Source organism: Martes martes (genome assembly GCF_963455335.1).
Source record: "Martes martes genome assembly, chromosome: 1".
Classification (NCBI taxonomy): Eukaryota; Metazoa; Chordata; class Mammalia; order Carnivora; family Mustelidae; genus Martes; species Martes martes.
In genome coordinates this window covers 119,241,242-119,266,437 of record NC_137888.1, presented here as the reverse complement: position 1 = coordinate 119,266,437, position 25,196 = coordinate 119,241,242, and the positions used below count along the sequence as shown (strand labels likewise).

Sequence of the window (25,196 nt, the reverse complement as noted above, 5' to 3'; positions counted from 1 at the left end):
GACAAGAAATAACAAGTGTTGGCAAGGATGTAGAGAAAAGGGAACCCTAGTACACTGCTGGTGATACTGTAAATTAGTGTAGCCACCATGGAAAATAGTATGGAGACTCCTCAAAAAATTAATAATAAATCTATCATTTGACCCAGCTACTCCACTTCATATTTATCTGAAGACTATAATTTGAAGATATACCCCCATGTTCACTGTAGTATTATTTACAACAGCCAAGATATGGAAACAACCTAAGTGTCCATTAACAGCTGAATGGATAAAGAAGCTGTAGTATATTTCTAAAATGGAATACTACTCAGCCATAAAAAAAGTGAGATCTTGTCATCTGCTACAACACAGATGGACTGTGCGGACATTATACTCAACAAAATAAGTCATATGGATAAAGACAAATACCATATGATTTCACTCATAGGTAGAATCTAAAAAACAAGTGAACAAAACGAAACAAAAGCAAATTCACAGAGAACAGACTAGCGGCTACCAAAGTGGAAGGGAATTATGGGGTGGGTGAAGAGAGGACAACGGTATGGTGATAGTTGGGAACTAGACTTGTGGTGATCACTCTGTAGTGTATACAGATAACCCAACTATAAAGCCACATATTTGAAACTTATAGGATAATAAAAAAGTAATCTGAAGCCATCTACAATATTATTTAATGACCAAAGCTTTTCTGGATGACAAGAGCTATCAGCTATTGTAGTACATTTTAGAATTTACATTTCTGTATAAGTCATTCTGTTGTCTGGTCCTAATAACCCTGGCAAATAGGCAGGGCAGATATCTTTACTTACAGATGAGAAAACCAAGGCTTAGAAAAGCTGCTTGAATTCCCCAAGGTAGTAAGTGATGTCCAGAATCAGGCTCTCTTTCTACTCTATTGATTTTTTTATCATTATCTCACTGTTCATTAGTTACAAGATATCTGCTGAAACCATCACTTGACAAGATTTGGCTCATCTAAAATATGCCTGATAAGACTATGTGCTCAAACATTATTAATTCTCTAAATTTGGGGGGAAGGGTGAGTGAAAGAGGCTTAGATTAAAAAAATAAAGCTTCACAGACTTGTTGATAACTGATAAGAAAAGAATTACTATACTGCAAATCTTATGTTTTTCAAAAGAAAATGCTGCTAAGAATCTCAACTGTGTGAGTATTACAAGATAATCTGGACCTCCTGCTGTAAAGTTGAGGAAAATAAAAGATGTCTGTAGATTTATATGAGGAACAAAAGACATGAATAAAGAGCATGCTGAGACAAGACAGATAATAGTACACAGAAAATCCATCCATGTATGTGGTAAGATGCCCACCCAGGAGGCTGATTAACAATAGGACATTACAGAAAAGGTGTAAGGTTGATCCTTACATAACAATGGTATGAACTGCATGTAAGTGGTTACACTCAGATTTTTTTTCAATAGATACATAATTCTTTTAAAAAATTTTATTTATTTTAGAAAGAGAGCAATGTGGGTGGGGCACAGGAGAGGGAGAGAGGGTCTTAGACTCCTTGTTGAGCAAGGAGCCCTATATGGGGCTCAATCTCATGACCCCAGAGATCATAACCTGAGCTGAAACCAAGAGCTAGATGCTTAACCAACTGCACTAGGTAGGTGCCCCAAATATGAATTTCATATTGTGATAACAAGTAAGACAGAGGTTGCCAAATGACTGGAAGGGAAAGAAAGGTGGGGGAAAGATGTGGAAAAGGCTGGGACAGGAACAAGGAACAAGTCTGTTCCTGGCATTTATCACACCACCCACCTCAGGGATGCTCAGTTCAATGAGGTCTTCAACTGAGAGGTGCAAAGGAAGCGGCTCTGGGGAGGGATTCTTTACAGAGTGGCAGGGCCAGTCACTGGCCAGTGTTGTTCAAGGACCACAGAATGATAACCTGCCTCCCTGTAGTAAAAGTTCCAGGAGAACTCTAGGGACAGGATAGCATCAAGCAGAAACTTAGCCTGTAGAGAGGAAAGCAGGGAGGGGTGCTGTCCGCAGTGCTGAAAACTCTCTGAGGCTAGGAACCAACACCCAAGGGGCGGCCTCTCGAAGCTTGCTAGCGTCCACAAGCAGAAACTGTAATAGAACCATGCAAAGGGGGTCAGGGGAAACAAGTGACCTAGCAAGAAGGTTTAAAGTTGCTCTGCCTTCACCGGTTCTTTGACTTCCCCTAAACTGTGCCTGCAATATGGTTTCCTACACTCCTGGAGAGAAGAGCACAGAGTAGGTGTCACTCCCGGAAACAGCTTTGCTAACTTTGGATGAGGATGAGGTGATGTGTGGTGCCTCACTCTACTACTATACTGTACTATACTATACAATAACTGCATTTTTCTCTTCCTTATAATTTTCTTAATAAAATTTCCTTTTCTCTAGCTTTATTGTAAAAATGCAGCAAAGAATACATGTAACACACCAAATATGTGTTTATCAACTGTTCCTGTTATTGGTAAAGCTTCTGGTCAACAGTAGCCACCAGGACTTAAGTTTTTAGGGACTAAAAAGTTATACATGGATTTTTGACTGCATGGGAGGTTGGTGCCCCAACCTCTGTGTTGTGTAAGGGTCAGCTGTATAGTGATTGAGGGCTATCATTTTTTTCTTTGTGTGACAGAATAACAGGGCTCTGTTCTAGTAGACCCAATCTCCCCCTTTTAATGGTATACAGTTTATAATGCCTCTTCTATCCTGAAATGAAATTCATAGAGGATAGAATCTACCTACCCAAAAAGTTTTTAACAATACAATGTTCTGATACATAAAGAAGAAATAGTAATTTATTTTTTTAAAATATGTATTTCACTATACAAATGTTTGGAGACATAATAAAGTAGTCAGATATATATGACAATTTATCAAAAATAAGTTTGGATTTAAAAATAAGAATATCAGGGGTGCCTGGGTGGCTCAGTGGGTTAAAGCCTCTGCCTTTGGCTCAGGTCATGATTCCAGGGTCCTGGGATCGAGCCCCACATCGGGCTTTCTGCTCAGCAGGGAGCCTGCTTCCTCCTCTCTCTCTCTGCCTGCCTCTCTGCCTACTTGTAATCTCTGTCAAATAAATTAAAAAAAAAAAAAAATAAGAATATCAGGGGCACCTGGGTGGCTCAGTGGATTAAAGCCTCTGCCTTCGGCTCAGGTCATGATCCCAGGGTCCTGGGATTGAGCCCCGCATTGGGTTCTCTGCTCAGTGGGGAGCCTGCTTTCCCCTCTCTCTCTCTGCCTCCCTCCCCACCTACTTGTGATCTCTGTCTGTCAAATAAATAAATAAAATCTTAAAAAAATAAATAAATAAAAATAAAAATAAGAATATCAGAAAGCACTCTGAAGCAGTATAGGACAATGAAAGAGCAGAGGTGCAGACCAACACTAGAATGAAAAACAGTATTAAGATAGTAATGGACATAGGAAAGTAATCCTAACTGAAGTCAGAATAATATGCCAAGGTAAATAACAGTCAAAGTAAAAAAAAATAATAATAATAAGCAAGTTCAATATCATCATGAATGAGCCTGGTCTTACTTATTTCTAACCGTGATATCAAAATAATCCTTTATGCTATGTTTAGAACATAAGCAAGAAAAACGGGTATTTATTGGACTCATGAGATAGGGAAGGAAGAAAGTATTACAGAAAGCTCATCTGCCCATATTCTGTTGAATGGTGCAACAAGGAAGAGACGGAGTAGATAAAAACAAACCCATACTGCATGAGGCAATAAAGCAGTTGTGTAATAGACTGGTGACAGTTATAGGATAAAACGGAAGAGCTATGGTGGTCCCCAAGAAGGCAGTAATAGGAAATATTATTCAGAGTTGTATTTAAAAAAATCTAACAAGATCCCTATATTTCATGTTCCTCCACTAACTTAATAATTGAAGTCTAAACAGCAATCTCAAATCACCTGTTACATAATTTCAGTCTGTTTCATCGCATTGGCAATAACAACACTATTGCACTGAAATTCCTTTCAGCTAAATATGCAAGTTGGAAATGCTGCAATTCTTACAGAGTATAATGTGCAGAGTGAACAAATTACTCAATTAATTTGAGATGGTATCTTTATTTCACTTGGGTTCCCTTTCATATCAACTGTGATTCTAAAGATGATTCCCCATGATTCCCATTCCTTGGTTATCCAAACACTATTCTAGGTACAGCAGTGTAGGGATGTTACAAAAGTAATTAAAGTCCCAAATCAACTGACTTTAAAGTATGGAGATTATATGGGTAGATCTGATCCAACAAGGTGAGCCCTATAAAAGCAGAGCTGGTGGCAAAAGCAGGAAGTGACCTCCAGCTGACAACTAGCAAGGAAGTGGGACCTCTGACCTTCAAGTACAAGACCTGGATTCTGTCAACAAGCTAAATGAGCTCAGAAGCAGATTCTTCCCTAGAGCCCACAGCTAAGAGCCAGCTTGATTGACACATTAATTTCAGTCTTGTGAGGCCCTATGTGGATAACCGATATAAGCCCAGTTTCTGAATTCCACAGCCTTGGGTTAATAAATTAATGTTATTTTAAAAATAAGTCAAGTTTGTGATTTATTTATTAGGCAGCAACAGAACACTAAGATAACAACTTCCTTTTAACTTAATAAGCTTTTGGTTTAATTTCACATGAAGATATTTTAATATCAATATGTACTACAAAACTATCAATTTGTATTTATAGGGTGGTTAGCTTGTGGGGGGATATACAAAAGTCAGAGCAGATGCAGGACAAACTTTTACTGAGTTGGGACTCTCTCAGGTGCAGTGAGACATCTAGACACAGCAACTCTATTGTGGCAATAAAAGCACTCTCATAAAATGTTTAGCAAATCTCAAGAGGAAGGAATTGGAACCCAAGCAGCTCTGGAGACCTCAGTTGTAGCTCATGAATTTAATATGACTGGCTACAGTGGGCCCCAATCTCTTTCAACCCAAAATTCCAAATTCTTGGTAGAAAAATATCTGATCAGTGCAGGATAGGTCCAGCCAGCTATGGCCTGAGAGGGAGTTAGGGAGTAGAGATACCCTTGCTATCAGGAAAGACAAGTCTGGCCATGGAACTGGGAGAACTTCCAGGGAGGACAAACTCTCCTGAGCTGGGCAGCTCTAGACATGTCTACCACACTCATGTTATGGGAGGTCTAGAACTAACCTGAGTTATGTTTACCAGTATCTGGCTACTTTTGAAAATTCTCATACCATATGTATGTATGTATGGCTCCATTTTCTCTCCAAACATTGACTCTATGCATTTTATTCTTTACGCTTATGGGGGTTTTCCCCCCTGTAATGAATATACAGCACTTACAATTAGAGAGAAACACCTTTCCCTGCTCTGCTGGCTTCTATGAAAAGAGTTTTCTCCCAAATAATTCTTTTTTCTGTTAATCACTTCATCCCAGGAAAGGATGAGTCATCTGAACAGTAAATTTGAGAAGAATAAATGGGGAGAGCTCAACTCAGCCCTACCCTGGGGTTTTCACAAAAAACTCCAAGCTCTCTATTTACTCCATGCCACCCTGGTCGCTGCTGCCTAGGGCAGGGTGGGTGGTGATCTAATTCTGGAGTTCAGTTAGCAAACCCATTTAGTTTGCACACAAACACATAGCTTCCAGCTAGGCCTTTATCACTATACAGTTGATTTTTAGGACTCTGATGCAATTCCTTTGAGTTATTTCTCAATGTTCAGACATAAGCAAGAAAATGGGGGTATTTATTGGACTCCCTCAAAGACTCCAGTCCAAACTCATTTTTAAAATCCTTTTACATGGGTGCCTGGGTGGCTCAGTTTGTTGGGCAACTGCCTTCAGCTCAGGTCATGATCCCAGAGTCCCAGGATCAAGTCCCATATCAGACTCCCAGCTCAGTGAGGACTCTGCTTCTCCCTCTGACCCTCTCCACTCTCATGCACTCTCTCTCTCTCTGAAATAAATAAATAAATAAAATAAAATCTTAAAAAAAAAAATCCTTTTACATCCATTTTTAAAGGAGAAAATAGGTGAAATTCCCTTAATTACCATTATTTTCTCTTTTTCATTTAATTTTACCTTTCTTGCTATATTAAGCTCTGTAATTCATTAATTCATTACCTGCTTTATTTTCATAATCTGATAGTAAGATGCTGAACCCTTACTGAACTTAAAGTTGGGAAAAAACCAGGGGCACCTGGGTGGCTCAGTTGGTTGGGTGTCTCTTGATTTAGGCTCAAGTCAAAATCTTGGGATGGTGGGATCGAGGTCTCCATTGGCTTTGCTGAGCACAGAGTCTGCTTGGGATTCTCTTTTTCTCTCCCCCTGCCCCTTACACAGCTTGCTCTCTGACTAAATAAAATCTTTTAAAACACACACACACACACACACACCCGGGAAATTCTTAAGGTAATCTAATCTGTGTATTCACTGCAGAGAGTTTAAGACCATGGGGCAAAACCAAGTTTCAGTACCCAGATTTCTTGTCTCCAGTGTTCTTTTACATATACTGTGACACTTAAGTACAATTCTAATTTTATTTCTGTAACATTTCTGCCAGCTTTTCTATGATAATCATTTACCCATCAACTAATTCCACCCACGTGTTTGCCATGTTCCTCCTGCATGACAGATTGTGAACTCTGACAGTTTCTCTTTGGCTCCTGCTGATAGCAACTTTATCTTATGCTATAACTGGGCGGTCCTGCTTTTCTTGTATGCTTGGTCATGGCAGACTAGTTTGTGCTCCAGTAAACTTGTCTTTCATAGAAACAGGTTGCAAAATTTTGTTTTTTTAAACTGTTAACCTTCACTATAACTTTTTATTTTGGAAAAATTAATGAGTCTATTTGTATAAACATTAGAAATGACGCATTTATGCTACACTCAGTCACCTTGTAGATTTACTGTTACTGCTCCTTTTTCTTCTTTTAACAGATGTAAAATCCTATACTTTATTTTTGTATGTTTTTGTTTTGTGTGTAGTTCACTTTAAATCACAAGGTAATCTATCTCAGCTGCCTATTTTTCTTCCTTTAAAAAAAACATTTTAATCTTGTTTTTCTCATTTTTATTTCCTATCATGTTTTATATATTATATTTATTATATCTTCTTTTTATTTCAAGATTCACAGAAGTGATATATAGACACTCACTAAAATACAGAGAGTAAAGAGGAGAACTTCTCTTTTATTCTCCCCCAAATACCACACCCCTCTGTGGGGATAAGTACCAGTAGCAGTTTAATATATATCCTTCCACAACTCTTCCAGTATCTGCAACTTGCTTTTTTCCTAGGAATTTTTCCTAATCTAAAAACATCGACATATTTTAATAATCATTCTCATTATTTTTACCTTATGAAGTTAAACTCTGGATTGACATAGAACTTACAGTGCCTTCCTTTGCTCACTCTCCCTCCCACTTCATTCTACTTGTGTAAGATCTGAACTATCTTATGAAATTCCAAACGGACACCCTGCAATCTGTATCAGGCTCTCAAGCCATGCTGCCCAGTGCAGTGGCCACTACCCACATGTGCCTATTGAAATTTAAACTAAAAATAAATAAAACTTAGAACTCAGTTCCTTGGGGCATTTGGGTGGCTCAGTTGGTTAAGCATCTGACTCTTGATCTCACCCTAGGTCTTGATCTCAGGGTTGTAAGTTGAAGCTCCATGCTGGAGCTTACTTCAAACAAAACAAAAAACAAAACAACTCAGTTTCTCAGTCCCACCAGCCCCATTTCAAGGACTCAACAGCCACTTGTGACTAGCAGCTCCTGTCTCAAACTGTACAGATTCAGAACACTATCACTGCAGAATGTTCTATGGGACAATGCTCATCTAAATGCTTGGTTAATTTTGTTTATTTACCTAGGAGTTAAATACCCTTTGATAAGGTTCTTTCAAGGTTTCATCACTTTTTGTAGGTATTTCAAAATGTCTCCATCTGTAGGAAATTGCAAGATTTTCTAGGCACCTAATGCTTTCTCCTAACTTCATGTGGATTTTTTTTATTCTTCAAAGTCTAAAGTCCTAGACTGTCTTACTATTACATTTTAAGATCTCTTTTCTGCCAGAAATTGCTTATCTTTGGGGTGCCTGGGTGGCTCAGTGGGTTAAGTCTCTGACTTCGGCTCAGGTCATGATCTCAGGGTCCTGGGATCGAGCCCTGCATCAGGCTCTCTGCTCAGCGGGGAGTCTGCTTCCCTGCTCTCTCTCTACCTGCCTCTGCCTACTTATGATCTCTGTCAAATAAATAAATAAAATCTTTAAAAAAAAAAAAGAAAGAAAGAAATTGCTTATCTTTGAGTTTAGAAATTTAACAAATAGGTGCCCAAGAAGTAAAAGGATTTTTTTTTCTTGAAAAACAGCTTCAGTGTGGAACTCCATATACTCTCCATAGCCATACTATGTTGGTCTTTCAGTTCAGAAAAGTTTTCTAGAATTTTTCCTGATTGTTTATGAGTTATATGTTCTAACCTTTTCTATTGTTGGTACCCTTACTTTTTGACAAGCTGTACAGCCAAAATCCATTTTCTAGATATGTTAGTTCTATTACATTATTATTAGTCTGTAGAATTTTATTACTTTCCCATATATTCATTTTTCTGTTGTTCAGATAGTCATTCACACATTAGCTAATGCACCAACACGACAGTATCTCTGAACCATTTGGCACTACATATTTTGTAATGTTCTTTTCTACATTTCAAATGGGGAACTCTGAACATTCCCAACAGCTGCTCTGTAATCTATTTAATCTTGGACTGTAACAGGGAATTTTTACCTTTTCTTTTTCTTTAGTATCACCTATTTATCTGCACTATGGCCTCCTTCCTGCCTTGTACTGATACCATCAACATTTTCATTTCATTAAAAAAAATTTCTGCCCACTCCTTCCTATAGCCATTAGATGTCTTACCTGTTTGAATGCTGTCTCAATTTTCTTCTATTTGCTTAAGTTATCTAACAGTAAGGGCTGTGTGGGTGGGCTCCGTTTCCCTAGGCTCCCTCTTCCCTTCTAATGTTGTGACACTTCTTAATTACACCAAGTTCTATTTTACCTCTGGTTTTCACACTGTTTCTGAAGATGGCTTGTCTGAGGTTTGTTGTCCTTTCTGTTTGTGTTGGATATCCCCCTTATGCTCTGCTACCTCTTCAATAGCCTCTTTTAGAGGTCTGTTTTCTTAAAACAAGTCTTATAATAAAGGTAGCCTAAGATGTTCATATAGCTTGTGTTTCAAAATTTCCTTTTTAAGACTATTATTACTGGGAAGTTAGCATGTTTTCACAAGGAAGGAAAATACTACAGAAGGTAGTCATGTCCCCAGACAAGTACACAAAAGTAAACTTGACCAAGATGTGCCTGAAGCATGCTACTGTATTAATAATGAACTTAACCTCCTAGTATCTCTATACAAAAAAGTCATCTAGTATTTGAAGTAAACAGAAAGAAAACTGTCAGGGAGACAAGATGGGAGCCCCCTCCTTCTTAAGGACACTGTAAGTTCTTAACATTTTGTTGTATTTTAGAGAAATACTCAGAATCAGCTTCCTGAATATGTCATTAAAATGAAGAAAGTTGTGAGGTGAGGCAAAATGAGTCAGACCAGATTACAGTGACAGGGCTTGGAAAGTGGTAGTGGGGTAAGAAGATCCAACAAAAGCTGTCTACTCTCCCCGACAGCCTCTCCGGAACCAGTTCTGCCACTACAGACCCACTTTCCTAGACCAATTCTAGGAAAAGATTGCAAATAAGCCTGGGGTGTTTTCCCCTTTCTTTTCGTAGGTGAGGGAGTTCTAAACGATAGAAGGATCTGGAAGAGGATGGGAAGGAAAGAGAATCCCTGTGGTCCCATACGCATTCTCAGCTGGACATTGGTCAGTTAGGTGGTATATATACTGATGTACATATGTTGAAGATGATCTGTATCAGTCTCGACAATTAATGTCTTTGCAGAGCAGTCCTTAAACCACTGGAATCACACTGCCACTCACTGAGGCTTCTCTAATCATAAGTATTTAAAGTGTCTTTGCTATAATTACAGTTTTATGCTAACTAAATCCAGATTCTCTCAGAAATAATTTTCTTTTTCTTTGAAGATTTATTTATTTTAGAGAGACAGCAAGCGAGTGGGGGTTGGAAGAGAGGGAGAGGGAGAGGGAAGGAAAGAATCTCAAGTAGACTTCCCACTGAGCACAGAGTCTGACGTAGGTCTCAATCCCATGACCCTGAGATCATGATCTGAGCCAAGATCAAGAGTCGGACCTTCAACTGACAGAGCCACCCAGGTGCCCTCTCAGAAATAATTTTAAAATGTCATAATACATCATCAATCTACTAAATTTTAATCCTTTTTTCTTTTAAAGATTTTAATTATTTGTCAGAGACAGAGAGAGAGAGTGAAAGAGACAGAGCACATGCAGCGAGAGCAGCCGGCAGAGGGAGAAGCAGACTCCCCACCAAGCAAGAAGCCTGATGTGGAACTGGATCGCAGGGCCCTAGGATCACAACTTGAGCTGAAGGCAGACGCTTATCTGGCTGAGCCACTCAGGCATCCCTACTAAATTATAATCTTTAACTCAACTCTAACAAAGCTGGAAAGATAAGTTTTCCTTATCAGTGCATATCACAGATTTAAAAAAATGAAGAAAACTTATCCACAGCTGGAGATGAATTTTTTAAAAACTGAGTTGTAGGAGCACCTGGGTGGTTCATTAGGTTAAGCGTCTGCCTTCGGCTCAGGTCATGGTCCCAGCATCCTAGGATTGAGCCCCACAGTCAGGCTCCCTGCTCAGCGGGAAGCCTGTTTCTCCCTCTCCCACTCCCCCTGCTTGTGTTCCCTCTCTTGCTATCTCTCTTTCTATGTCAAATAAATAAATAAAATCTTTAAAAAAAAAAAAGTTATAATTTAGATACCACTAAATTCACCTATTTTAAGTGTACAGTTCAGTGGTTTTTAGTATGTCTGCAAGGTTGTGCAATCATCACCACTAATTCCAGAATACTGTCATCACCTTAAGAAGAAATTCTATAACCATTAGCAGTCACTCCCCATTCTCTCCTCCCCACAGTTCCTGGCAACCACTAATCTACTTTCTGTCTCTATGGATTTGCCTCTCTGGACAGTCACATAAACAGAATCATATGGTGTGTAGTGCTTTGTGTGTGGCTTCTTTCACATAGCACAATGTTTTCAAGATTCAGCCGTGTCATAACATGTATCAGTAACTCATTAACTTTATGGTATTGAAATTTGTTCATCCATGAATGATATTTTAAAAATCTATTTTTTGCTACCTATGTTAATTAGCTCTCAGGATTACTCAAGATTCAACTCAAGACACACCATATGTATTCACACATTCACCTCTTGGCTTACAAGATAATCAGTATATTTTATTTTCTGTCAATTTAGAAATCATTTTGTACATTATAGTGTTGGTTGTATTGTGTTTCAGTACTTTGATAGATACTTACTGGGCTTTCTAAACAGCACCACTTTTTCTAGAAATTACCCCTTCCCTCCAACTTCTATATGGTTAATGTGATCTTGTTCCTGTCTACCAGGTCCAGGAATGAGACCCTGATTCAAGATAGACAAATTAGGCCCTGCATTGGGAAAGCGGAATTGGGTGTAGGATTCCACCTCCAACTAGCTGATCTCTTCATTGCAAGAGTAAATCTCAGGAATTTTTGGCTACTACCATTTTTTGCCATGTAGACTAAGAAACCAAGAAAACCAGTGTGCAAGAAGAATCAGAGACAAAGAGAGAATAGCAGAGATAAGAGATGGAGCAGGAATCCCTGAGTTCCCTGCAGGCTGCATCCCTGTCCTTGGATTCCGTGGGATATCCTGTAAACTTATCCTAAGTCCCCTTACCATTTAAGTTGGTTAAGGAGGTTTCTGTAATCTGCAGCCAACAGCCCTAGTATAATCATCTACCTAATAAAATTTTAAGGTCTTTAGCAGTAAGAGCTCAACCTCCATAGCACACATTACAATTTAAATGCATACTTAATCAAATGATCACCTGTGGAGTACCTTGCAAAATTATCTATAAAATGCACTCAAGACATTCTCCAATGAGTATGTAAAAAAAATTAGGATTGGTGCCTTTTTATAAAAATGCCATATTATTGTATCACTGACTCAATATATCTTTGCACCCATTTTGCAAAACATTAATTTCCTCACAAGTGAAATCATCTATTTTATTGTACTACTCCATCCCATTTGCTCTTGCCTGATATTTAAATCTTTTGAAAAGCACAGTGTTACATTTTCCTTAGAAAATTGGAAGCTTCTCACAAACAACAAGTAATCGCTATTTGCTTTTTAAGCAAACTCCCACAAAACCTACTAACAAATAATCTTCAGGGGCAGCTGGGTGGCTCAGTCCGTTGTGTCTGACTTTGGCTGGCTCCAGTCTTGATCTCAGGGTCCTGGAATCAAGCTCCTACTTGGGCTCTGCACACAGCAGGGAGTCTGCTTGTCTCTCTCCCTGCCCCTTTCCCCCAGCTCATGTCCTTAAGCTTTCTCTCAAATAAATAAAATATTTTTTAAAAATTCAGCATACAGAAATACAAGTAAGTAACCTCATTTATAGTGGTGTGCATGTACAATGATGTGATGCACATGCACACACACACATGCACACACAGTATTACTCAGCCATAAAAAAGAAAGAGCTTGCCATCTGAAACAACATGGATGATTCTAGAGAGTATTATGCTAAGTGAAATAAGTCAGAGAAAGACAAGTACCATATGATTTCATTCATATGTGGGATTTAAGAAACCAAACAAAGAAAAAAAAAGACAAATCAAAAAATACACTTTTATCTTTAGAGAACAAACCAGCGGTTACCAAAGGGAAGGTGGGTGGGGGATGGGTGAAATAGATGATGGGGATTAAGAGCACACTTACCATGATAAGCACTAAGTACTATACAGAACTGTTGAATTATTATATTGTACACCTCAAACTAATACAATGCTGTATGTTAACTATATTAGAATTATAATTTAAAATAAGGCAAAAAAGATGCAAAAAGATAAAATCAAAGATATAGAATGTTGGGAAATAAAAAGAAACCCAACAGACTCTTAAATACAAAAACAAACTGGTGGTGGCAGGAGATAAGTGAACAGAGGAGATTCAGAGTACACTTATCTCGATGAGCTCTGAGTAATGTATAGAACTGCTAAATCATATTTCACACCTGAAACTATTAATACTGTATGTTAATTATTTTTCAGTTAAAAAAAGTACAACGATATCGAGCATACAGAGATATAAATGAATGACCTCCCTGGAATCATTCTCTCCTTTTCTCCTCTGGCAAACAAGATATATTGTCAAACATGAATCATTCCCAGAAGGATAACTAATCTGTAATACAACAACACTGTGCACATATAATTATTAGACGATAGAGTTTTCGGAGGCAAGAAACGTTCCTTCACTGACAACTCATGAGACACAGTTTCATAAGTCTGCTCTCTTGCCCCAGGTTGAGGAGCCTGCTGCTGTAACTGAAACTGCAAAGCTAATTTCCTGCTCTTCCTGGGAGTCCTCACTTCATTTTGCGAAGTTCTTTTCCCAAAATCAAATCCAGGATTTGTCACCTAATTGGTTCTGAGTGGGGATAACAGAGATAAAACCAAAAATCCAAAATGTTTTCTTAAATCCCTGTTAAAAATTCTATAGGGATAAAGGGGCTAATCCTTCAAAGTGTTAAGATTTGGTTCCTGAGTGGATTTTATAAAACACATTAACGTCACTACCTTCTCTAAGACATACTGAAATTTAAAAAATTATACTTCCAACACTACAAAGGCTTACAGAGATAGAACCCCTTTAAATTACTGAAGAATTCCAATCGAGTACAACTGTGTACCGTGTCAAGCACTGGGGCAGTTTCTCATGGCCTTGGCCCCAAAGCTTCTCTGTAGCTGAAGAGAATTGTTTTGGCCAAAGCTCTGAGAGGCAAAATACTATTTACTTACTATTGGCCCCTTCCAAAAAAAAATTTTTAAACTCTAAGTTTAACAAATGGCCCACACAAGAACTTGCTGAAGTTCCCTGAGACTCAAACTGTTAGGGCAGGAAGAGATTTTGGAAACCTACTTTAACCTAATTATTTCACAAATGAGAAGAAGGGGTGGACAAGAGATAAATGACTTGCTCAAATTCACAGAACTGATCAAACCAGCAGAGTTAGAGTATGGGTCCTGGATTCACAGCTGGAAGCTCACTTCCCCTACCATCTGTCTAAAATGTGTAAAATGGACAGTTTTGAAACCTCTGCTTTCTGAGAGAAAAACCAAAAAAAGGAAAACTACAACTTTCTGTTTCCAATGTGAAGCTGAGAGATTAAAGTGTTACATGTCAATTCCTGGAGGTAAAAGGTAATATCCATCCAAATGTCGTGATGGGCTTGCCCTGGAGGCTAAATGAAACTGAGCACCAGATTTTTGCTGCAACCTGAAGGGGTTTTTTTTGTTGGTTTTTTTTTTCACCATTTTTTACCAGTATGAACTATAGTAACTATTGATTCTGTGTACCCAAAGCTACCCCATTCCTCCTTTTCTATTAACAAAACCTATAGTCCCTTGACCAGAAGGATGGGCACATGTCCTAGACCTGGCTAATCAACAATCTCACATCACACGTCTAAGTAAGGCCATAAAGAACCCTTCCCTAGAACTGTGATACAGATGCAGAGAAAAATAACTCCTCCTGCTTTCCTATCATGTGGAGAAGGCAGTCTGCAGTAGGAGAGGTTAAGACCAACATTCAAAGAGAAACAGACATAAAAGGAGATGAGAGATGGAAAGAGTCTGGCAATGTCAAATCCTTGGGTCTCATTCCTGAGTTGGTTCCTTTGAGTCAGTAAGTTAACCCTTTATCTTTATCAACTATAAAGCCAATAAATTCCTTTTTCAGCTCAAAATACTCTGAATCGAATTTCTGTCACTTGCAACTCAAAAATGCTAACATATACTGACCCCAGGAGACAGAACTAGATATGCTACTCTTAATACAGGGAAACTAATGAACGTTTATTTAAGAAAAACGTTCTGATCCATGTAGTCAGGCTCTACTGTTTCTTGTACCTACCATGTCTGACATCCTACACTCACCAGTTTCACTGTTTCCATTATAACCTGGCTGCTGAAAGTATGTGACTTTGCTAACACTTTCCTAGGATTTCCCTAGAATTAAAAAAAAAAAAAAAAATCCTATTATACGCTTGTTTCATTTGATTTTCAATAGAAGCTGAATGTAAGTAATGTTCTCGGTAATATTGATTAAATGAGATTTTACCTTATCTAGACTGTCAAAAAGATAATCTAATTATCAACATTATAGTATGCCATGTGGCAAGTTTTCAAATTTTTAACAATAGACACCAATAAGAACAACAAATCTTAGGACCTACCTCTAGTAAGGCTCCAGTTTGGAAGAATTTCAAAGGCTTTTCAATGGAATAATAAAGGCTATGATAGCTACCCTTAGCCAGGTATGCTCTGACCAGACCAACTGCTATAACCAGCCACCTACGAGAAAGAGGAAAAATAGCAATCAGGATATTTTAAAAAAAAAAAAAAAGTAGGAAAATAGGACTGGGGGTAATAGAAAATTTGGTGACAACACATACTGTTAAAGGTGACCTCAAGAATCAGTAACCCAGATTTATAACTATGGCCCTCAAATGCCAAGATGTAATGCACAGAAATGTTGCACCACCAGCACCCAAGCAAGAGTGCTCAGCAAAAGCAGAGTGGCACCTCACCCATCTGGAGCTCAGCTTTTTGGCAAACTTGCCTGTTGAGAACAAGGCCAAAATGAAGAGAATAAGCTAAATTGGTCCTTGAGCAGCTAAATTAAGTGCCAGAAAGTCTAAGACAAGAGAAAAAAGCTGTTAAAGGAAAATTTTAAATGGCCTGTGCAGTCAAAGACTCCGTAATAATAATAGGGTGGAGGAAAGATGTTTTAAACTGTTTTCACAAGTATCTCACAGAAACATACCCATACCCTACTCTTTTAAAATTGCGAATGAGATAAGAATAAAAGGGGCGCCTGGGTGGCTCAGTCATTAAGTGTCTGCCTTTGGCTCAGGTCATGATGCCAGCGCCCTGGGATGGAGTCCCGCATTCGGCTCCCTGCTTGGCGGGAAGCCTGCATCTCCTGCTCCCACTCCCCCTGCTTGTGTTCCTGTTCTCACTCTCTGTCAAGTAAATAAATAAAATCTTTAAAGCAAAAAAAGAAAAAAGGTAAAAATAAAAGGTTGGTTTAAAAAAAAAAAGATTTTCTTAGCTGAATTTCCCAAAATCAATTCAGTTTAAAAAAGGGCCAGATCAGGCACCTGAGTGGCTCAGTGGGTTAAAGCCTCTGCCTTCGGCTCAGGTCATGATCCCAGGGTCCTGGGATCGAGCCCCGCATCTGGCTCTCTGCTCCGGGGAGAGCCTGCTTCCTCCTCTCTCTCTGCCTGCCTCTCTGCCTGCTTGTGATCTCTGTCAAATAAATAAATAAAATCTTAAAAAAAGGGGGGGGAGGCCAGATCAATACAAAATACAAAACAGGGGAACACTTAGGCATATCGCTGTGAATGTTACATTTCTGTTCTGTCCTTCTCAAAATGAATTTCTCCAGTCCTGTAATTTTAAGTACCATAGTGAAACAAATGGACCTTTATTATTAAGGTTTGTCTCCATAAAAGCAGTAACAGATTTACCTAAACGAATGTACAATCCTAACTAGGCAATGGGTTATATGGTCTATGTTATTTTCAGAAACTACCATACAAAGATATCAATTAAGAATTTGCAAAAGAAATGAAATCCTTAATGGTATAACTGTCCCAGGACTAGCAACCTCCAAAAAAAAAAAAAAAGACTACTTTCTCTCAAAATCCCAATTTCTTTTCTTGGCTTAAGACACCACTCCCTATCCTCCATCACCCAGGAATAAAGGCTTCTTTCCTTCTTCCCCAGTGTACCTTAAAATCTCTCTGCAGCCCAATGCTCTCCTTAATGGCCTTGCCTACAAGAATTTACATATAAATACAAATACTAACTCCTGAGAGGTTCTTTTAAAAATCACTCTCTTACCATTTATGCAATAAAGAAAACTTGCATCTGTATTATTTCTCCACTGGACTGGGAATCAAGGGAAATAGTTTTTAGATCTAGATCTATTACTAGCAAGTCAAGAAAGTCACAACCTCTCTGAACCTAGGTTTCAACACCAGCCATTTCTAAAGAAGCAATCAAGTCTACAATGCTCCCTATATAACTGTGTGAAAAATGCAAGGTGCTGAAATGCTAATCTGACATTAGCATTTGTGTTAAAAAGGGCGTGTGTCTATGTGTGTGTACAGATTTGCTTTCATCAGCATCTGGAGGAATCACAAAATTAGCACCTCCTGGGAGGGGGATCTGGGTGGAAGGGAAGGGTGAGGGAGTTTCACTGTATGCTCTTGGGTATATTTTTGAATTATGCACCTGCCAATGTAGTACCCATTTTAAAAATAAATAAAACTAGATGTTCACCCTACAATTCTTTAAACTTTTCTGCATCTTTGAAAATTTTCATAATAAAATGTTAGCGAAAATCTTTTACAAATGATGGCTGGCTCAGTCGGTACACCAAGCGACTACTGATCTCTGGGTTGTATGTTCGAGCCCCACATTGGGTGTAGAGATTACTTAAAAATAAAATATCAAAAAGAAAAACATAACAAATTGTCTGATCCTGTGATCCTCCGCACCAAAACTAAAGGATCAAAGAACTGGAGGAACACTGGAGATCACCTAATCCAAACTCTTTAGTTTTACAGATGAAAAACTGAGGACAAGAAAAGCAAAGTGATTTATCCAAGGTCACACAGATAGCGTCAGAACTAGAACTAAAAACCTGCTGTGGCAAGGGATGGGCTAAAATGGAGAAACAAGAGGAGGTAAAACCTGTTTAAAGCGGTCTATCTCCCTCCTCCACAATAACTCTGCCTTCCACCTTCCCTACCCCAATCCATCCTAAAAAGTCTCAGCTCATCTAAAGCACACCTTTGCTCATGTCACTGGTCAAAAACTTTGAACGCTTTTCCATTACCTTTCGGATTAAAGCTCTGTCTGGATTTTGAAAACAGCCGCCTAAATAAATGGTCACTCTGCAGCCACAGCTCCCTCTACTCCCCTTGGGGGAAATGGCTCGTATTCGTGACTTGCCGCCGGGGCTCTCCTCGGCGCTGCAGGATAGCCGGTACGCCGCACCCCCCAACCCAGCCCAGACTGACCCCTGACCAGCCCACCCGTCCTCCCGAGGCCCTCGGGACCAGCGCCAGGGCGACTTTCCCCGTGTCCCCCTGGAGCCCGGGGAACTCCAGCTCGGGCACACCCAGTGCCTGAGAACTTGCTCGGCCCCTCGCCCAGGGGGGAGTCCCGGGCAGGCACCTGGTCCGATTCGGCTGCCCTCAATGCCCCGGAGCCCGGCCCCTGACACCCGCCGCCCCGGCTGCTCCGCGCGCGGGCCCGGCCGCTCCGCCGGCCGCAGAGCCCCCTCCCCGGCCCGGCTTACTCCCCGCCTCCCCGAGCCCCGGCCTCACCCGGCCGTCATCACCACATTGTAGATGACCAGATACGCCGTGGCCAGAGGCCCTGGGCCCTTCTTTTTCCGCGCACCGCCCGCTTCGCCGGCCCCGGCCCGGGCCCCCCCGCCCCCATTCCCCTTCGTCGCTGCAGTCGCCGCCACTGCCGCCATGTCAAGCCACCGGAGCACGCTCTCCTTGCGCGAACACCGCCGCCCGGACAAGGCACCGCGAGGGGGCGGAGGGACGAGGGAGAGGCGGGGTCGAGTCCGCGGGGCGGAGCCAGAGACAGCGCCCACGGCGGCCGCCATCTTGAAAGAGGGCAAAGGCTCTCTTGACGCTCCCCGCCTTTCAGCTCGTTTCAAACGCCAGTGCCATCTTGGATCACGGTAATCACCGCCTCTTTGCGCTCCGGGTTATACTCTCTGGCGCCATCTTGGATTATGTCAGAGTCACCTCCGTCGGTAGTCCAGCAGTTTCTAATATCTGGATGCTTTGTCGTCCCTGTTTCTGCCCGTATAAACTCTGTCTCCATGATGGATCAAGAAAATGATGCTTTCCTTCTCCTTTTTCATCTTCTAACAGTGGGTGATCGAACAACCTGCCATTTTGGGTCAGGGTAATTGACGCCGATATCGCTTCCCATCAACCCCAGAGGCGGGCGAGGAATACGCTTTTTGGCGGATTCTCTTTGCTCCTGCACCAGCAGCCAGGTTGAAGGTTCAGTCTTCGAAAGTTTCTCCCCTGGCTTTTAAGTTTTAAGTTACTAGTACAGTGGAGAAGGTCAACGAGAAGTGTGCCCCGTTTTCTGGCTGACTAAAGTCGTACGTGTGGTGTAGGTTCCAGTGTCATTTGGGAAGGTCTGGAAGGTTCAAGTGCATCTTCCAGCCTGAAGCCCTGTGTGGGATCACCTGTCGCCGAGGTGGGACGAAGATGAGGAATTTAGGTGGTCAGCTAAGGGTGAGGTGCCAAGTGGAGCGAGAAACTTCCCACCTACAGTGGTCAAAAACAGAAGTGTTGGCTTAAACGGAAAACCTGTCTGCTGAGGTAAACAGGGAAGGCTTATGGAAACTGCTTCAGCCGGCTGACCCCTCTTGCTCATTAAGTGCTTTGTTCTGGATTTTTTTTTTTCTTTAATTTGTAAAAGGCTCCTACAGCTAATTTTCACACAGATATTTTAAACGAATTGCTTTATACATAGTGGTATAAAATATTTATCCATTCTAGCAAGTAGAGCTTCTGTGAGGTTGCACGGGGCAGGGAGGTTCTTTGCACTAAATGAGAGACAAAGTCTTCTGTCTCCCAGAGACCATATAGAGGGAGCTGGTGGAGAATAAATCTATATTAACTGGTGAAAGGTCTTATCAGTTAGGAAGTTATTGCAGTAATCCAAGCTATAGTGATAGTGGTTTAGGCCAGAGAGGTCGTGATTGAGATGATGGAAACCTGATTGAATTCTGGACGTATTTTAAAAGAGCTAGTAAGATTTGTGGGTATATTATACGTGGAGTATGAGGTAAAGGAGACATTGTGAGCAACTTGGAAGAACTGAATTGTAGAAGAAAGTATTTTGAAGGCAGAAATTGGGAGTTTTGCTTTTTTATGTGTCGAATTTGAAATTTACATTAGACATCAAGTGGAGTTGTTGAGTAATCAATTACATTTAGACCAGGTGCAGGCAAAACTGTTCCTTCTGTAGGTTCCAAGGGAGAATCCATCCATTCCTTACTTCCTCCAGCTTCTAGAAGTTGCTGGCATTCTTTGGCTCACAAGTTACTTCAGTGTGCCCTCTCTGAACTTCCACCTGCTTTCTTAAAACAACTAATCTTTGTGATTGCTTTGGGCTCAACCAGATATTCTGGGATAATTTCCCCATAGCAAGAGCTTTAACTTCATCACACCTGCCCAGTGCCTTTTGCTATATAAGTAATATTCTGGGGATTAGAATAGCAACCAATGTAGGGGCCATTATACAGCCTACCACATTCCATTGCCCCCCCCAAAAAAAGACAAGCAAGAAAACCCCAAAGACTTGAGAAAAATGATGTTGTTTTTAAACCATTATTAAATTTGCAGGGAAAGTAAGGAATCTCCAAAGTGGGAACTGGAAGTGGGGAGAGGGCTTTTGTTGGTGATGGTTAAGAACAGTAAATTGAAATTACAACAGTGATCAGTTAGCAAAAGACAAGGCCAGGATTTCTCTGAGGGCACCACTACAACCAGGGCTAGGACTGAGAGACTAACCAAGAGAGATTTCTAGGGCTTCTTTTATAAGGGTGCTAATCCCATTCCTAATCACACCCCGAAGGCCCCACCTCGAAGTACTAGGGTGTTAGGGATCAGGATTTCAATATGTACGTGAATTTTGGGGGGACACAAACACTTAGATTAAGGTGTTATTTTCCTTGGCAAAGGGGATTTTGCAGGTGTGATTAAATCAAGGTGTTTGAGGTATAGAGATTAGTCGGATTATCTGAGTGGGCTCAATGTAATCAAAAGAGGAAGGCAGAAAAAGAATCAGTCAGAAGGGGAAGTGACTGTAGAAGAAAGGCAAAGAGAGATGCAATGTTTCTGGCTTTGAAGGTGGAGGCAAAGGGCTTCCAGAACCAGGAAAATGTAAGGAAATGGATTATCTCTCTAGCAAGAAATGCAGCCTCACCAACATCTGATTTTAGTCCAGTGAGACCCGTATCAGACTTCTGACCTACGGAATTGTAAAATAATATGTATTATTTTGAGCCACTAAGCTTGTAGAAATTTTAACAGCAGCAGCAATCGGAACCTAAATTGGAACCTAAATACAGCTAATACATCTCCATCACTATCAATCAAAAAGCATTCCTAGTGATAACATGATGAAAGATTCTTTTCATCAGGAACACATAACAGTCATAAAAGTGTACATAATTACATGACCTCTGTGCTAATGTTCCAGTTCTATGTAGAGAATAATAAAACATTATTGGGTGACATTAAGGAAGACCTAAAATAAGTGGAGGGATACTGAGTTTGTTACCGGACAGAGAACCAGTTCTGAACTGAGCTTCAGCTGCTTGCCACTTGAAAATCAACAATTGAGACAAGTGATGGTGGGAGAGGAAAGGTGACTTTACTCAGGAAGCCGGCAGCCTGGGAAGATGGGGCTTCACATCTCAAAGACCATCATCACTGTCCAGGTGTAGCTGCAGGGATTTAAAGTGGATGGCAGAAGAAAAGGGAGGGAGGCTATCTATAGGAGAAGCAGGTGCTCAGGCAGTTAGTCCTATGTCGACATGACCCTGAACAGTCTTACTGGCATCAGCAGCAGCTGCTTTAGAATGTAATCAGGCCTTATCTTCTGGCAAAGTTTGGTCCTTCACTCCTTAAGGCCAGTGGTCTACAAAGCTCAAGGAAAGTAAGTTAGTTCTGCCAAAGACCAGGGACTTATTTATTTCAGGAAGCAAGAAGTGCATAAGCTTGAAGCAAGTTAACCCTTAAAACTGGTTGGAGTGCTGTTACAAGTCATAAATTGAAAGACTCCATATGGTAAAGGTAACCGTTCTCCCTAAATTAATTTATAAATTACATTAGATCTCAAATCAGAAATTCCTCAGGTGGTTATTGTTGTTTGTTCATTTTGGTTTTTGTGGAACTTGATAAGGAAATTAAAATTTTACAAAGAAGTGTAAATGTTCAAAGTCAAGATACTGGGAGAATTTGATCTATAATAGATCAAGAATTATTATAAATTATAGTAAATAGGACAGTATAGTATTAGTATAGGAATGGCAAATAGGCTGATGGACCAGAATAGAGAGCCTATGAACAGACCCAAACATATATAGTCACTTTGGGTATGACAGAGATGCTGTAGAGAAAAGACGGGCATTTCAATAAAAGCTGCTGGAACAGTTGGATATCCATATGGGGGAAAAAAATTCTCTTCCTCACAGCACACACAAAAATCATTTCTAGGCTTAAATATGAAAGACAACAATTAAAGTTTTTAGAAAGTAATATAAGAGAGTATCTTTATGATCTCAAAGGTAAAGAATTTTAAAAGAAGACATAGAAAATACCAACTGTAAATGAAAAGACTGATACATTTGGCTAGATTACAATAAAGAACTTCTTTTCATCAAAAAACAGCATAAAATTAGGGGAAAACCCCATAGAGTACAGAGTGGGAGAAGATACTTATCACACACATAATTAATAAAGGACTAGCCTTTACAACGTAATGAAAACTCCTTCAAATCAATAGGGGATAATCCAATTGAAAAAATGAGCAAAAGACTAGAATGGGAACTTTATCAAAGAAAAAATATGACCAATAAACATATGCAAATATCCTCAACTTCACTGGTAATCAGGGAAATGAAAATTATAACTATAGTGAGATACTTAACAGTGAGATACATTTTAGCCATCTTCCAGGGTGGCTGAAATGAAACAGTTTGAAAATACCAGTTTTTGGTGAGAACATTGTGCTGCAGAAACTCCTGAAGCCTGCTGGCAGTGTTGATGCATTCACTTCAGAAAATGTTTGGCGGGTGCCTGGGTGGCTCAGTGGGTTAAGCCTCTGCCTTCAGCTCAGGTCATGATCTCAGGGTCCTGGGATCGAGTCCCACATGGGGCTCTCTGCTCTGCAGGAAGCCTGCTTCCTCCTCTCTCTCTCTCTCTCTGCCTGCCTCTCTGCCTACTTGTGATCTCTATCAAATAAATAAATAAAATATTAAAAAAAAAAGAAAGAAAATGGTTTGGCGTTATCTAGGAAAGTCAAAGGTACACATAACCCATGATTGATATTCTACTGCCAAGTAGATGCCCTTGAGTGCTCCTAGAATACATATATCAGAATATTCAAAGCAGTTTTGTTTATTACAGCCCCACACTGAATACAACACAACATCTTATATATAGTGGAATAAATAAATAAGTTATGAAATGTTACACTGGGTTACCTTACAGCCATGCTCTACTTGACAACTTCGATGAATCCCATAAACATAATATTGAGTGAAAGAAGTAAGGCACAAAGGAATGTATGTAGCCTGATTCATCTAAAGTTCGAAATCAGGCCAAATGAAACTACCTTTTGGGGGTATATATACATAGGTAGGTGGAAAAACCATAAAGAAAAGCAAAGAAGTGATCACCACTAAAGTCATAGTAATGGATTCTTCTGGATTAGAGCTGGCCACCTGACATAGGGGCAATTGATTAGAAGGCAGCCCTCTTCCTCATCTTTTTATCTTCATAGAAAAGGTGACTTCTACACCAAAGCGGAATATACTAATCATTTCCAGGTTCCTATGTAATGGAGACCAACTTAGGTTAATTAGAGAGAAAAGGAATGCATTGTAAGCTCAGTGGGTAGCTCACAAAATTAATGGAAAAGTTAATGTGGTTTGGAACATGGGCAGGAAGCCATTGGAAATTAGGCAACCAAAAGAGAGACCAGATCAATACTCAGGAAGAACCTGGTTATTATCCAGCAGCTCCTGTCATTGGCCTGGCTACCTCTGGACATTGAATACTTCCATTGCTAGTTCTTCTACTACTTCTGAAAGACTCAAAACTGCCATTTGCTTCTCGGTGTTACTATGGGGTCAGGGTCTTAGGAGCATCTGATTAGAAGGTCACATACCCAAATTCTAGAGACTTTGTTGTTGTGTTAGGGCCTATTAGCCTACACTTGATCTTCTTTCTTGAAATTCCCTCCAAATATTGTGTTTAGAACTGCATGGTCAGAAATGAAAGACATCTATCAAAAGGAATATGAGAAGTAAACACATATGGTCCCCACAGGAAGGAGGAAAAAGATGTATGAGTAGTTAAGATTTGTGAAATTCACTGGGCCATGTTTTTACTGGGGGACAAGACATTATGCACAGTCATTGAACTGAAAGGCAGCCAGGCTTTTTCTTCCTTCTGGCTTGCAGTGTACCATTCTCTCTCTCTCTCTTTTTAAAAATTTTAATTCCAGTGTAGTTAACATAGAGTGTTATATTAGTTTCAGGTGTACAAAATAGTAATTCAACAATTCTATGCATTATTCAGTGCTCATCATGGTAAGCATAGTCTTAATACCCACCACTTATTTCACCTGCCCCCCCCCCTTTGGGAACCATGAGTTTGTTCTCTATAGTTAAGAGTTTATTTTTTGGTTTATCACTTTTATCCTCTACTTGGTTCCTTTATTTTGTTTCTTAAATTCCTCATATGAGTGAAATCACATTTTTCTCTGACTGACTTATTTTAGTTAGCTTTACCCATGTTCTTGCAAGTGGCAATATTTTGTTCTTTTTTATGGATGAGTAATATTCCAATATTCCAATATCCAATATTCGAATATCCAATATTCCAATACTCTCTATAGTTAAGAGTTTATTTTTTGGTTTATCACTTTTATCCTCTACTTGGTTCCTTTATTTTGTTTCTTAAATTCCTCATATGAGTGAAATCGCATTTTTCTCTGACTGACTTATTTTAGTTAGCTTTACCCATGTTCTTGCAAGTGGCAATATTTTGTTCTTTTTTATGGATGAGTAATATTCCATTACCCCCACCCCCATCTTCTTTATCCATAATAATGCTGCAGTACACATTGGGCTGCATATATTTTTTGAATTAGT

At 39.9% G+C, this 25,196-nt stretch overlaps 1 protein-coding gene across 1 annotated transcript in view; it reads right to left on the bottom strand.

Annotated features, from left to right (window-relative positions):
• HACD2 (3-hydroxyacyl-CoA dehydratase 2) overlaps positions 1–18,791 on the bottom strand; it is a 117,005-nt gene extending 98,214 nt beyond the window's left edge. The window contains exons 1-2 of the mRNA XM_080800405.1: positions 18,598–18,791; positions 15,433–15,550 (exon numbers count right to left, since the gene is read on the bottom strand). Of these exons, the coding sequence (XP_080656531.1) occupies positions 15,433–15,550; positions 18,598–18,752 (273 nt within the window). The 5' untranslated portion in view covers positions 18,753–18,791. The remainder of the gene's footprint in view (positions 1–15,432; positions 15,551–18,597) is intronic.
• Between the last annotated feature and the right edge of the window lie 6,405 nt (positions 18,792–25,196).